Genomic DNA, 14,276 nt, shown 5'->3' on the forward strand with positions numbered 1-14,276 from the left:
CTATTGCCTTCACTACTTTCCAAAATTTGTCAAGAGTCTGGGCCTCGGGAAGGGACGTTTGATTGACGAAGAGAAATGGGACCTAATCACCTTTAAGGTCATTGCCCTGTATTGCATTGCGCATCCTTACTGCGCAGAATTTTACGCGTAATTAGCGCGCGCGCGCGCACACATCAACAAAATGGCGGCTTTTTTCTATGCAGCTTTGTCCGCGAGAGAAGTTAATTGTCACTTTCTCCTAAACGAGCCTGGTGACCTATCAATTTTTTCTCATATTTTAGGTGTAGCGATCAAAATCTTTCTGTAAAATGAAAACAGATCAATTCATGTGTTTGAAAAATAAATTATCGTTAAAAACGTGTACTTTGCTAGTATTTGCAGAGGAATTTTAAAGAAATTATATGGAATATACAAGGTCTTCCTGCTCCTAAACGAATCTGGTAACCCCCCTTTTTTATTTCAAAATTTAAGTTCCCTTAAAGTAATAAACCAGTAGGCCAAGTTTGGTTTAAAAATTGTGTTCAGTTCTATTTCAGGGCAATGACCTTAAAGGCCATCTTGGACGTGAAAAAACTCGACGGCGGAAACACAGCTATTTTAAAGGTAAGCACTTGTTCTTAACAAATGAAGCAACTACTTCTCACTACTCATCTTCAAATTAAATACATACATACATACATACATACATACATACATACATACATACATACATACATACATACATACATACATACATACATACATACATACATACATACATACATACATACATACATACATACATACATACATACATACATACATACATACATACATACATACATACATACATACATAAATTATTTAAAAAGGTTCCACGCTTCAATAGTATTCCATCGATTTATTGCAACAGCTCTGTTTCGTATGGTCAAAAGATGACCACACTCTTCAGGCAATTTTTTCGAATGACCGTTAATTTGAATGCTGGCGGTTAAATACAAAATACAAAATATACAAAATATGGTTGCTAGGTAGCAGCTGTGTAGATTACGTTACTTTAAAGTTCTTGAGGACAAATCTATTTCTATGGGGGCATGAACTTGCTAATTCGTTGCGCTTGTTTAAGCTACAAAGATCTTTTTGACAGATAATAATAAACTTTTCGTGGAGACATAGATTACATTTCTTGCTAATATTATTGTATGGCTGACACTTTCTTAGCACTTTCCATTTAATTTGATAGGCTTTTTTCGCGTCTTTAAGAGTCCATATGTGTTTTGATAGTTCAGTTTCATTTCTTTTGTTGGTGTGTCGAAAGGATGCGTTGTGGTTTCTGTAGCGGTCTTTAAAGTTTGTTGCTAGTCCTACGTATGATTCCGTGGAAGTTTCGCTTGTCACTGTTGCTTGATAGACTACATTGGTTTGGAGACATTGACCTTCCAGAGGGCACTCATTCTTTCTCCTGCAGTTGCACCCATCACGTGGCTGTTGAGTTGGCGCTGGCGTGACATTTGAGAGAATGCTTTTGTTGTGCGATGCGATAGTGGATTTCATGTTTGGCATGCATGAGTAGCTGAGCTTGATCGTGTGTCTGTTGAAAATCTTGTGTAGCGGGTGGATCTTGGGGAAGCATTTGTCAACAACACAAAGAAACTTTCTTCCAAGGTTGGTTTTCAGGTTTGAATTAAATGGCGGATTGTACCATGTTACGTTTCGTCTTCGCTTTCTCTTATTTCTCGTTGCTTGTTGTGCTTCTGGGTGGTATGTGAGCTTGTGGTCATATCCGCTATCTTGGAGTGCTTTTTGGTAGGGAGGGATGGCTGCGTCAAAAACTTCTTTGCTAGATGAAATATTTGTTAATCTTTTGTTAATGTTCAGGGGTATGTTCTTAAGTAATGCGGGGGGATGGTTACTCTGCCGGTGGACGTACAGCAATTTATTGTTAGGCTTCATGTAAGATTTGTAGCTGCCGCTTGCGAGGTCGAAGGTCACGTCTAAGAAGTCTACGATCTTTTTGTTTGCGTCGATTGTGATTTTAAGCCCGTTTGCTTTAAATGCGTTGCTGACTTCTTGCTTAATCTTTTCAATTTCTCTGGGTGTAGCTCTACATACGGCGATGCCGTCGTCACGGTAGAGGCCTACTTCATGTTTAAACTTAGGCGCGATGAGGGACAGCATGTATGCCCCGATCAGCTCACAAGTTTCTGCTCCGTCGTATGAGCCCATTGTCACGTCAAACATACTGTCACTGTCTCTTTTTGTCCATGGGGAGTTTTGATGGTACAGAAGCGATCTTTTTGCATGAATAATGATTTCGCGGTCTTCCTGGGTGACAGTGGTAAATTGTGAAGCATAATCAAGTGCTTTGATTAAAAGCTCTTCGGAAATTGACGGGTAGAAGTCGCACACGTCAAAGGTGATAAAGGCATGCTTTTGTTTATCTGGTATCGTTTTGAACCACTCTATCGCGTTGCTGGTGCTTCTCCAGAGATTCACTTTGGTTGCTTGGATGATTTTTCTGTTGATACCATCTAAAATATTTTTGCTTACAATGCCGATTTCAGATTTGCTTGGGTTAAGGAGTCTGCAGGTCGGTTTGTTCTTGAAATCTGGTTTGTGGTCTTTCAGTGTTATGAAAGAATCCCTGCATGCTGAAACTTCAATACGGTCGTCAAGCCCGAGTGTTTCCGCAATCTGCTTGTCTTTTGAAGAGATTTCTTTTGGCACAGTTGGGTCTGTCTTCTTGTAGGATTTTGTCACGTTCTTGTTAACAAGTGTCATGTAGTCTTGTGGTTCAGTCTTGTAGAAGTTGGTTGTTTTATCTGCTTTAACGAAGATATGTTTTTCTTCTCGAATTTCTTTTAGGTCAGCGCTGAGCTTTTTCTGGAGGTCATTAGGGTGGTGGTTGGTTTTAAAACTAATTCGTTGTATCATGTCCCGCATGCAGTCCTCAAATTCGTCTAGTTCTTTAACATGCGGTGGTGAACGCTTTGATTTGAATCCGTAGGTTTCTTTGGCTTTAGTGTCGCTGTTCGGGTTGAGGAAGAAGAAGGCTTTCCAACGCATACGTTGAATTAGTGATTCAGTTTTACATACATACACATACATACATACATACCGTGACATACATAAACTTTATTTAAGTGTCAATGGTATTTAGCTAAAGAGCTAATTGGGGACACTAAAATAAATATAAAAATACTAATATTATATAAATAGATATAAAATATAAAAACACTAATATTATATAAATAGATAAATAGATATAAAATATAAAAATACTAATATTATAAAATAGATATATCGATAGATAGTTAAAATTACACAGATATGTTTTTAAAATTCCAATAACTTAAAAATGATTACAAGATTACTAAAATTAGTTACATTATTATATTGTGCAAGCGTAGCATCTGCAATGTCCGTGCAACACATCAGTAATGTTACTGCCCCGAACTGCTCGCTACTCTTCGAAAAAACAATCGGCATGGAACAAACAATATGAGCAATGCCCAAAGCCCCAGAAACAATAGCAACTGCTACACTAGAGGACCAGTAGAATTACAAGCTTATGAGACCTGATACACCACTGAATTAAAGTAATAGAACAGCACGCTTTATGGGGATTGCGTGGAGTTTTTCTATAGTTTCACTTTTTGTCAGACAATTAAGCGTTACAATTCTCAAATGCCCCAATGTTTAAAGCCCGCTTGGGCTTAACATTGATAGGCGCATTATCAGACCGAAGAAACCTCCGACTATAACCAGCTCATATAACAAGCTCCCGGTCGCATAAAAGGCGTACAAACCTAGGCATGTGGCACTTTGAATACAGCTTTTTGTCATAACAACTGGCTGTGCATGTAACCGCCACGAAGTGCGGGAAAACGTATGCGAGCGAGTCACGATTGGTTCTTGTTTGTTTTCTGAAAGGTCAAGAAACTAGTGCGAGAGTGATCGGAGATTTTATTTCAATGACAGAGCGAAGTGAAGAAAAACTAAAGCAATCCCGAATACTTTCGACACTCGACTCAACACAAAGAGCCAAAAAGAACTCGAAGCAAAATACACGTGACGGGCGCCGAGTGCGGGGAAACGCAATTGACCAGGTTGCGATTAACTTTGGCTTTGCTTATGATTGGTCGAGTTGGTGATATTATTTTTTTTAACCAATTACTGATCGTAGTGAATCAAGATTACTTTCGACTGTCAATTGAAAACCGCTCTTATAACAAAAATATCCACTATTAAAAAGTTAGAATTACAAAAGTAAGCTACGGCAACACATTCTTGACCAACTGATTTTATTTCACTGACCACGCGATTCACAGAAGTGTAACTACTAAATTGTGATCAGTTACATTGCTAGTGTTAAGCCAATCCGGGTTCACATTACTCCGTCTTGCACCAACCAGAGCGGTACCTATCTGAACTATACCAATTCGGCTTATGGTTCCATCCATAACAATGGCACGTGCCTCCACCGCTCTCCACCTTAGATGAGAAAGCTTTACAACCAGGCCAGGGAGTAAAGCTTGGTCCACCCGTCCGTGCATCGACGCAGGCCTCTTCACACTTATTTCTACAATCTCGTTTCCGGTCCTCCTCATTCGTACTATTGGCACTGAAGTTGTGTACTCCCAGGTGTTAGAGGAGGCAGTTCGGTCATTCGCCGTGTAGAGGATGTTTTTGTTTTGTGAACTGCATGCCACAGGAGATCCGCATTTCCCTGCAACGGAAATAAATTAACCGTTAAATAATAGCACCCAGAGTGCCGGTTGAATTTTGGAAGCTCAAGGAAGGTAAACTGCGAACAGCTAAATTATCCGCGCTCCGTGTTTACTTCTTGCAGGGCAGGAGAAGCCTTCATCCGCCCTGTTTCTTGTCGTTGTGTATCGCGCGAAAACTTCCTGTTTCTTCGTGCGATCCCGTAAATAAAAAAATAATTTCGAGAAAAACGCGACCTAATCGAGAAAAAGTTTATAAGACAGGGCGCTCAATCGATGCGGAGCGATTACTTTTTGCCTTTGTATTTTTAAAACTTGACACAAACTACAAATCATAAACTTGATCAATTCTGTCCTTTTTATATAATTGACTGAAATTCACTCTGAAAACTAACCAAACACATTGTTCTAAAATGATCAAAACTAATTTTAACTCCGAGGAAAGGAGCACATCTGGAAGAGAGAAACACATTATGAAGGACATTTCCCTGGTCGCTAAATGTATCCTTAGTTATCTTACCAGCACCAACGATGGACAACAGCAGCAAAGGAACAAGAATCAATCGGTCATTCTTCAGTGTGTAGTAGTGGTTCCTGCAAAATCGATTTACATACAGTAACTAAATAATCGATAATATAATAAGGCGCGCGAAAAGGTAACAGAAGGGTGTGGGGTGAAGGTGGGGGCCTATGTTTACCATTTCTTAGTTATCAGTCAATCTTGACTTATCTAAGTTCATTTTAAGTTGTGCTGTTTTTATTTCGTGGTCTATACGACATCAATGGACCCGGCCAGTGGAAGTATCGATATTTTGACTATCAAAAGCGCTATCTTAGTGTTACTTGATGGGTGAACATTCTTAAGTTTTAAATACCAACTCCCTCGCACTTGGGTTCCTTAAATGAAACGGTAGGATTTTTAACAGCCGACACAATTTGCCTTGCACCGAAGAAGGAAAAAATCCCCGCAAGAAAGTATTATTGATGAAATCCTCCCCCAGGCGAGAAGCACACCCACCCACAAGTTGACGTTTCAAAGAATTTATATTTTATGATTATCAAAATCTAGAGTTCAAATTTCTGTTCAAAGTATAAACTCAAGAGTTTATTTCTAAGAAATTGATTTGTTAGGGTTTTTTTTCATTATGTTTAATTTCAAAAGATTTATGACTTGGTTTGCTAGGTGTACGTTTGCGTTTTTAAAATGCATAGCTTTATCAGTTCAAAAGCTTAATTTTTGTGTAGTCAAATTGTTACTTTTAAAGTTTCAGGTTTGAACTTCGAACAAAAGAGATATTACATGTAACTTCGATGAAAAACATTATCAAGTTTGGCTTTCAAAGAATCAAATTAATATTTCATAGTCAAAGATTCAAATTTGTGTTTCTCTAAAAAGTAATTTATTTTGAAAGATTCATTAGAATTGAAATCTGTGTTCTGAAAAAGAAGGGTGAAAAAATTTCATCTTTATTTGCTTCAACTAATCGTGGTAAATTTTGGATAAAAAAAGGTTCGTTTTCTATGCCGAAATAAAGATTTTCAAAAGAATTCATGATAATTAAAGTTTAAAAATTAGTAACCTGTTTATGTTAAAAAATAAATTTTTAGCAACTTCATTATCGGATTCTCGCGGAAACTAAAAGCCCGTTCTCTGAAGATTTTTTGGAATTGATGGCGTGAACAAAAAGCCTAACTTACCGAAAAAAAGGAAATGGGAAAAATAAGAGGGGGCGATGAAAAGGACAGTCAAGAAACTCATAATTCACCACAAAATATGTTCTTTAAAAAAGGATAAAATAAAGTCAAACAAGTCGAAAAAATTGAAAAGTCTTACCTTAAAAGTTGTAAAGCTTTGGAGCTCTTATCTGCAATACTTTGAACACCAATTGAATAGCTCTACACACAGTTCGGATCATATAAGATCATTTTGAGAAACATGGACAATGTACCTCATGCAGGGGCGTATAACACGTGTGAAATAATAACAACACCCGCTGGTAATCGGTGAGCCTAGCTATTTTTGCTAAAGGTTACTACAAGAATATCAGGGAAAATAAGTGGTTTACTTTCAGATTACAATACAATTTGGCAAAACTGTGCGTATCGACTGGAGAAATTAGTATAGAAAAAAATTTCTAACAAATTTTTTGGAAAAATATTTTGCGAGTGACAAATAAAGCGTGGAACATGACAACGCTTCACTGGTCCTTCTTGGAGAGGGTCAATAAGGCCGCCAAATACAAAAAAATGTTTGCTTGAGGTGTGAAATAGGCCATAATTTAACTTATAGTAACTGTTGACCATAAAATAAATCAAATTGCTGCCAGGCAGCTAATCTAATTATTTGTAACCGGGAATTGAAACCATTAGCCTTCAATTCTTGAACCCTATTAATTATAAACGTCTCTCAGTGTTGCGTGGAATGTGACTGGTGATGTGAAAGTGTACGCCTGTAGCACGGACTCTGAACAACTGATTCTGAAAACGCGTTTGTTTGAAGTGCTTGATAATTTCTTGGAAATTTTTTGAATGTGGCTTTACGGTAACGATGAGACATGTAGCCACACGATTGAATTAAACGACTTGTTTGCGGAAAAACTACAAGCTCTTTTATGTGACTTGCTTGCTACAGTTGTTACATTATTACATACAATTTTTCTTTTATTTGGAATCTAACGTTTAACGAAAGAGACTTAACTGATTTTTTGATCTCTGTGTAGCCGCCGTAGCCTGTGATACTGATTCGATCATTTAGGTGAGCCAACCTGTCAGTTATAAGTTATTTACCTCGTGGTGAATTTTGTTTTGTTTCTGGTTTCGTTTTTTATTACTTCCAATGATGGCACAAAATACTAAGCTTTTTCCGCCCTTTGTTTCAAGACTCGAAAGACAGATACAGGTAATCCTTTCCCTCCTTTTCCTTTTTCTTTTTCATGTTGCTAAATTATAAAAATGTCTTATTGTAACAAGTATTTCATAGTTTAAGTAAGCAGTGTAGCAAGTAGCGTATTGTAAGTATAAACTGTATGAAATAATCAAGGTGTCAACATGTAACTGAGTAGCATGTTGTAACTAATTGTTGTTAGCTTATTTGTATTGTAAGTAGTGTGTTGTTTCAAATAAAGGAAAAAAAGCCCCCCAAAAAAGACTGGGTAGACATTACGGAAGATGCTATAAGTATTCATGTTGACCAGATGTTTGTCATGTTGACCATGTTGATTTGTTCTTTGGACAATTTGTCGAGCTAAATATCATCTCGAAGAAAATAGGTTTAGTCTTTTTTTTAGCAGTTTGAAAAACACAACTATTGCGATTCAATTTACACAACAAATTTTACCTGATTTCAGAAGGTCATAACTCTTCTGGTATACGGATATCTTGACAAATAAGACGTTCTTAAGATAAAGTTATGCCAAGTGTTTGTCATATCTAAATAGTTAGTTTGGCCCGTGGAAATTTAAAAGCGCGCTAGACAAAAAACCGGCTTATGAAGGGAATTTTGGCAAATGGGGCCAATTTTTGACGACCGAGCGAAAACTTCGAGTTTGTTCTCAAATTGTAAGACAACTTATCCTTAGGCAAAGTGAATCTCATTTAACTCTGACTTGGAATTGGCCTTGGTCGTTAATGGGACAGTCCCCGAAAAATCAGGGAAATGTGCCCGAAACAAACAAACAGAGCGCTGTAGTCTAATTTACGATGTAATTTTCCTGTTAATTCCAACGAACAATTTGCTTTGTTGGTGTAATCAAAAGGTTCCAAGCAACAAAACTTTGCAGCACGAACAATCATCTTACTTTTCTTTACGCTTAAGGGTGATATGATGTTAGTTTAGTGTAAAATGACCTGGCTATACTGAAATCATGGTAAAATATTGAATTCTCTCTTTTATTTCGCAGGAAACTGTGTCCAAGTACAATGTGAAAGTTAAGGATGGAGATAAAGAGGTCGATGAAGAAATTGAAGTCGACACTGAGAAACAAACAGAGAAATTTCATATCCCAAAGACAGATTCCTCGAACGCAGGAGAAGTCGATGTTGTTTACGACTTCAAAAAGGTGAATACTTGCTTGCTTCTAATATTGCCTTTTTTTCTACTTTTGCACTTTTGTCTCCTTTTCTCCCATATCAAAGTCATTAATCTTCATTTACGTCGTTAAATACTACAGTTGTACTCTCTATGCACTACGCTGTTTCTCTGATTTCCTTAACTCTAAAATTCTTACCTTCAATGTTGTAGAACTTGGCCATGCACCGACTTTCTGCCAGCAAAGCCTGCTTTCTGAGTGACTCCACTGAAAATCTGCCAAAGCCTGATGACCTCGTCAAGATACTTAACAAGGTAGGACAAGTGTTAAATAAACTGTTCTTAGTCGTTGCACATCCCCATAGCAGTCATCTGAATAGTTTTTGAATTTTAAGTGTCAAATTGAAAGTCTTTGAACTCTCGAGTGATCCAAGAGCTTCGCATTCTTAAAAAGAATTAGAAAATGAAGAGAGTGAAGGCGCAGGCATTTTGCCAAGCTAAACGAGCAGAAGTAACATGATTTACATTTGTTTTATTCTTAGAAGATCATCGACGGCTCGTCACAAGCAAAGCAAGCGACTGACTATGAGTATGAAGTTGTTGGCACTGTCAATGATCGCTCGGATTTAAATGATGAGATGGCTGCCCTGTGTGCCAAGCTGCCTATTTATCGCATTAAGGAAAGAAAGCTCCTTACAATTGTTGAAAAGGACAAAGCCCAACGTAAGTAATACCACAGTTAGCTTAACCTGTAGTAATATAGAAGGTCTGACCCGATTTCGACGTTGCCATCTTGTATCGTTCCAATGCGCGAAAAAAATGCAGAACATCAGTTTTCAGCTGTTGTCTTGTCCTTTAAAGGGACTGTGTCGCGGCTGAGTTAAGTTTTTTTATTACGTTTTGCCAAGTACTCGATATGAAACTTAACGTTTGCAAAAAAAAATTACTTCTATGGATCTTAAAGACAAAACCATAGCTTTATTGTAACCGAATGAGTCTCCCGGGCGAAATAATTTAAAGTTACAAGCAAACAAGATTCACTTTGAGAACTGCTCAGCCCAACAATATATTTCAAAAACCCATATCGCAATCTTCCTCGCGTTTGGCCATCCGTACCTTCTTTTGTATTTGATGTGTTATCTACTGTAAATGTTCCTTCACTGTTTTAAGAGGTTATTTTTTAAAATTTCAACGAATTTCATGGTCATTTCCCATGCGTACATTTAGCTAAAATCCGTGACATAGTCCCTTTAAGGCGAAAAACGAGCAGAAAACGCCTTGAAAATAATCATAGCTCCTCGGCCACGCAGGCTGCTCACCACGTCGGTGGTATATTAATAGACGACTTGCATTCTGCAAAACAGTGGCTGATAACCGTTCAGTCCCAAGCGAGGAAAACTAATTCCCCATAATCTCAAGGGCTAGAAATTTGGGGGTATGTCAAAACAATATTTCTTACTTATAGTTCAGTGAATTGTCTTTGTCTGAATGCCATGTTGTGTTGACGTCAGCATGCCTATAACATAGAGGATTGCGTGACTCACTGAACTATTTAAGTTTCAATGAACGACGCAACGGGAAGAACACACTGAAAGTGAAATATTTGTGTTGTTTTACGAATTAACCCAGCTTTAATCGCAAGAATTCCTCCTTACTATTCAACATACATGCATATGTCCTTTAAAAGCTTAAGCTGTGAAAATTTGATAGAACATCAGACAGTGTTCCCCAGGTTGAATTTTTTAATAACGACAAGTGAGATATTGATTACTCTTCATTGTTCTGTGTCTTGTTGCAGGTGTAAAGCGGGGTTGCTGGTACCGCTGCTACACAAAATGTGCGGGATGGGTCTGCGGACGAGTGTGTGTGCGAGTGTGTATTTGATTTATAAGAAACTTTACCAAACGTTTAGTGCATCTTAGATTGAAATCTCAGTTAAATTTTAAAGCTTCAGACATAGCAATGATGATGATTTTGATGATAATGATTAATGATTTAAAGATAAGTTAAGGCATGACTGTTGTTACACAAATAAAACTATGGTAAACTAATAAACAGTGCAAAAATATACGCAACAATAAAAAGATGAGAAAAATAAAGTTATTTGTATGAGCTAATATGTGTCCACTTTTTGATATTGTTAAAAAAAAAAAAAACTCCAAATGTGATGAAGTTATTAATAGTCCAAACAAAATTTCGACCATAGTCCCAAGGCACTTTAAAACACTTGTCACACGTAATTGACAAATATCCTATTTGTGTTTAAAAAAAAATATCTGTTCAAAATTCAACCCAAATCTTTAAAGGAACGCTGTCACAGGGTCTCTACAAGGCAACTGCAGGAATAAACTTAAATCATTTCCATCTTAGCCATCGTTATATAGACATTCTCCTCCCAAATACGTTCTTAAAATGTCAGATAAAGATCTACGATAAAGATCTACCAAAGTAAACCATTATTTTTTTGTTATCTGTGATTTACTTTATATATCTTGTAGCTTCTTTAAGTTTTTAAGGTTTAAGTCTCCAAGGTTTCCTCGCTCTTAACTTGATATCATGGATGTATGTGATATTTTGCAACGAAATTTTGGACTGATATTCGTGTCTCAGCTCTACGTCTGTTACATTGTGACCTCACATTAGCAGTTCCTTTAGTTATGTTACTACTGCGCATGGCTCGGCAACTGTTAATCCAGTTCCTGGACTCACCCCACCCCACCGTACATAGGTTTTGCACCCAGCAGCAGATACAGTAACCGAATTCTCAATTCTCCTGTCTGCTTCAAATCCCTGTGTGGGAGACGTGGGTTCTGTTTAGGACAGTTTAAATTAGGTAACAACAGTTTAACATTAAAGTCGCTCTAAGGTAGGAATATTAAGCTCGCCTTAATAAAACATATTACAAATAACTGATTCTAAACGTTTCAGCTTTGTTACTGGAAATATATTCGTAATGCTATAGATTGATAAACTTGAGAGCCCCTACCAGGGAGGGGGTAATGCATTTTCCCTTGTTCCCAAAGAAATTTTCCATGTGTTCCCTTGTTCCCTAAAAGTATTTTGTCGATTTTTGTGATCTTTGTTCCCAGCTTTTGTTCCCATGTTCCCAGCTTCATTTTGCTTTTGTTCCCAAGTTTTGAATTATTTTATGACCATGTTCCCTTGTTTCCTGAAACCCCTGGGAGGGGTCTACATGAGCTCTTACCTGCACTTCCTTCAGCGACCGCACTACTGCGCATGACATCAACAGAAGGGACTTATGGTGACAGGCACAGAAAAAAAAAAGTGTTAAAAATTTATCACTCTGGTGTAGAGTAAACCAACAGCACCAGTCCGACGTTTTTCATTTCTCTTTTTCCCAGCTGAGTTCTGCTCGTCCATTTTCTTCAGAATGACAGATCCCCGAGTAGGGAGGCGACGCTCCAAAATTTGTTTCTTTTAGTATATCAGCATAATTAACCACAACAAAGTATGGGTCAAGAGGGAACCAAATTTCATATATTTAATTTTCGTGTTTTTCTTTTCTTTTTAACTTCACCTTTCCGCACACAAAATAATCCTAAAAGTGTTTCAAAATAGAATTTTTTAGACGAGGATTCATTTAATGAAGGCATTGGAAGCCAATTGCAAAACAGAAGGAAAGATATTGGTAGAATCAACTTTTTTTGTTGTTTATTTCGAATGAATTTGTGTTTCTGACAAGTTTGGACAGTATGAAATGTTTCACGGGTTTTAGCCAAATTTAGACATAAAAAAGGCCACTAAATTGAGTAAAAACTATAAAAATAACCGCTTAAAACAGTAATGGAACATTTCCCGAGAATAACGCAGCAAATTCAAAAGAAGGTATGATAGGCCAGAAATTAAGAAGCCGGATAAAACGATTTGCGGTATGCCCAGGGTTTTTGAAAAATTGGCTGAAAAGTTTTCAAAGTTATCTCGTTTGTTTGTAACTTTTAATTATAACGTCCGAAAACAAACTTCTTTTTTAATAAAACATTCAGATGCATAGAAGTAATTTCTTTGTTAACAGTATAAATTGGATGGATTCCATCTCCAAGTATTGCTCCGATCTTGACTTGACCTAGTAGGCTACAATAAAGACTTCCTCTTCAGCGACTGCAGCACTGCGCATACACCGCAACTATTTTTTACGATATGTTGTGTAATTAGCCGTAATAATAGCCCTATTAAAATCAGATAGTGAATGTTGTGTATCAGTGCAGATGTCTCAATATGTTTCCTTGATGTTTCAACAAGTCAGCAATAAGCTCGTTTTGTACCGTTTAAAAGAGGTTATTTCCGTAACTTGTAACATGTCACGCAACATTGATATAACTAAACATAAGCACTTTTTTGGAAAAGATTCTTCTTCTTTCTCTTTTCGTTGGTGATTTGGCTCACTCCCTGAAAGACTATTTTTACACTGATCTAAAAGTTTAGAACCCGAGGGTACGCTACAGTTATACTGACACTCCAGCCGGGAATGTGGCTTTTTAGCTGTTTAAAAGTCGAGGAAGAAATGACACGTCACTACATTTAATAAAATGCGTCAACGACGAATGCTTTGATGTTGTGATTTAGGTTACAGAGTGTAAAATATCACAACTAAAACAGGGTAAAGATATTAGAAATGTCTCTCTAAAAATACCTTACGAAATGAAAAAAAATCCTTTTTGATTCATATTTCAATTATATAGTTAATTGTGTTGTTTCAGAATCTAGTTGGATCATCTTCATTTTTCCGGCTTTGTTTCACGAAGTCACTAAAGTAAATTTCCTCGCCACTCTTTTGCCGGCATTGTTTGAGGTTTATCAGCTTAGTTTGTTTGTATACGATAATTAAATAAGGGTTAAATTAAAAAGCAAAACTATTCTTCATCAGATGAAAACAAGACCCCATGCCAGTTTAAACCATTTCTTTATTTTTAACGAAACAAAGTGGTACAAATGATATACTCATGGCGCAAAATGTTGTGGGGGAGGGCTGGGGGTTACACGGTCCCTCCCGACACCACACCCGTGCAGCCTTCTTCTTCCTTGTTTAAAATCAGACTTCTATTTAGAGAGCACTGAAGGAACAAGTGACAATAATGTTGTGAATGTGGGATTTTTATCCCTATTTTTATGAGGGATAAATTTAAGAATTTGATAAAAAGGTAACAAAATGAAAGGCACACTTTGCCGTTTGTCGTATAACGCTCGCCCGAGTTTTCCGCGAGCGTTTTCGCTTTCAGCACAACGATATTCTAAAAAAAATCGGAAAGAGACGTTTTTATAAGCACCAACATAATTGTTGATGAACATATAAAGAAAATACTGATTTGTGCTGATATTTCCACTATGGAATAAATTTTCGCGGAAAATGTTTTCCAGTATTTTCCTTTTTGGAAGCTTTTTTGTAGATCATAAAAACAATCACAAAATTTAGATCACGTACAAATTAACTGCCACATGGTACATGCAGAACCTCTGTAGGGTGGGGTGGGTAGCCTTAATTGAGGAACTGGACTTTACAGTTGCTGTGCCATGCGCAGTGATAC

General features: G+C 37.2%; 2 protein-coding genes across 4 annotated transcripts in view; one reads left to right on the plus strand and one right to left on the minus strand.

Moving 5' to 3' along the window:
• LOC144653361 (uncharacterized) overlaps positions 1–7,346 on the minus strand; it is a 94,398-nt gene extending 87,052 nt beyond the window's left edge. The window contains exons 1-3 of one of the 2 annotated variants that reach the window (XR_013570724.1): positions 6,541–7,346; positions 5,227–5,300; positions 3,720–4,708 (exon numbers count right to left, since the gene is read on the minus strand). The gene's annotated coding sequence lies outside the window, so the exon portion shown is untranslated. Of the gene's footprint in view, positions 1–3,719; positions 4,709–5,226; positions 5,301–6,540 lie in introns of those variants that run through there. The other variant, XM_078513340.1, reaches the window with a different exon arrangement.
• Positions 7,347–8,519: 1,173 nt separating this feature from the next.
• Positions 8,520–10,827, plus strand: LOC144653351 (uncharacterized). Of its 2 annotated transcripts, none has more exons than XM_078513328.1 (4): positions 8,520–8,764; positions 8,947–9,048; positions 9,276–9,456; positions 10,532–10,827. In XM_078513328.1, the coding sequence occupies exons 2-4, from the start codon at positions 8,956–8,958 to the stop codon at positions 10,615–10,617; spliced, it is 360 nt and encodes a 119-aa protein (XP_078369454.1). In that variant the 5' UTR covers positions 8,520–8,764; positions 8,947–8,955; the 3' UTR covers positions 10,618–10,827. The 2 variants fall into 2 exon arrangements, with proteins under 2 accessions (XP_078369454.1, XP_078369455.1); XM_078513329.1 differs by having other exon boundaries at positions 9,279–9,456.
• Positions 10,828–14,276: the final 3,449 nt, after the last annotated feature.

This window comes from Oculina patagonica, chromosome 5, assembly GCF_052425735.1.
Source record: "Oculina patagonica isolate OP01 chromosome 5, crgOcupat, whole genome shotgun sequence".
NCBI classification, from domain to species: Eukaryota; Metazoa; Cnidaria; class Anthozoa; order Scleractinia; family Oculinidae; genus Oculina; species Oculina patagonica.

What these genes read in the sequence shown, in the direction of transcription:
- LOC144653351 (XM_078513328.1), top strand. Translation starts at nt 8,956, where the DNA reads ATGCACCGACTTTCTGCCAGCAAAGCCTGCTTTCTGAGTGACTCCACT. An exon ending in TCGTCAAGATACTTAACAAG is followed by an intron (nt 9,049 to 9,275) that starts GTAGGACAAGTG and finishes TTTTATTCTTAG; the next exon opens with AAGATCATCGACGGCTCGTC. An exon ending in TGAAAAGGACAAAGCCCAAC is followed by an intron (nt 9,457 to 10,531) that starts GTAAGTAATACC and finishes GTCTTGTTGCAG; the next exon opens with GTGTAAAGCGGGGTTGCTGG.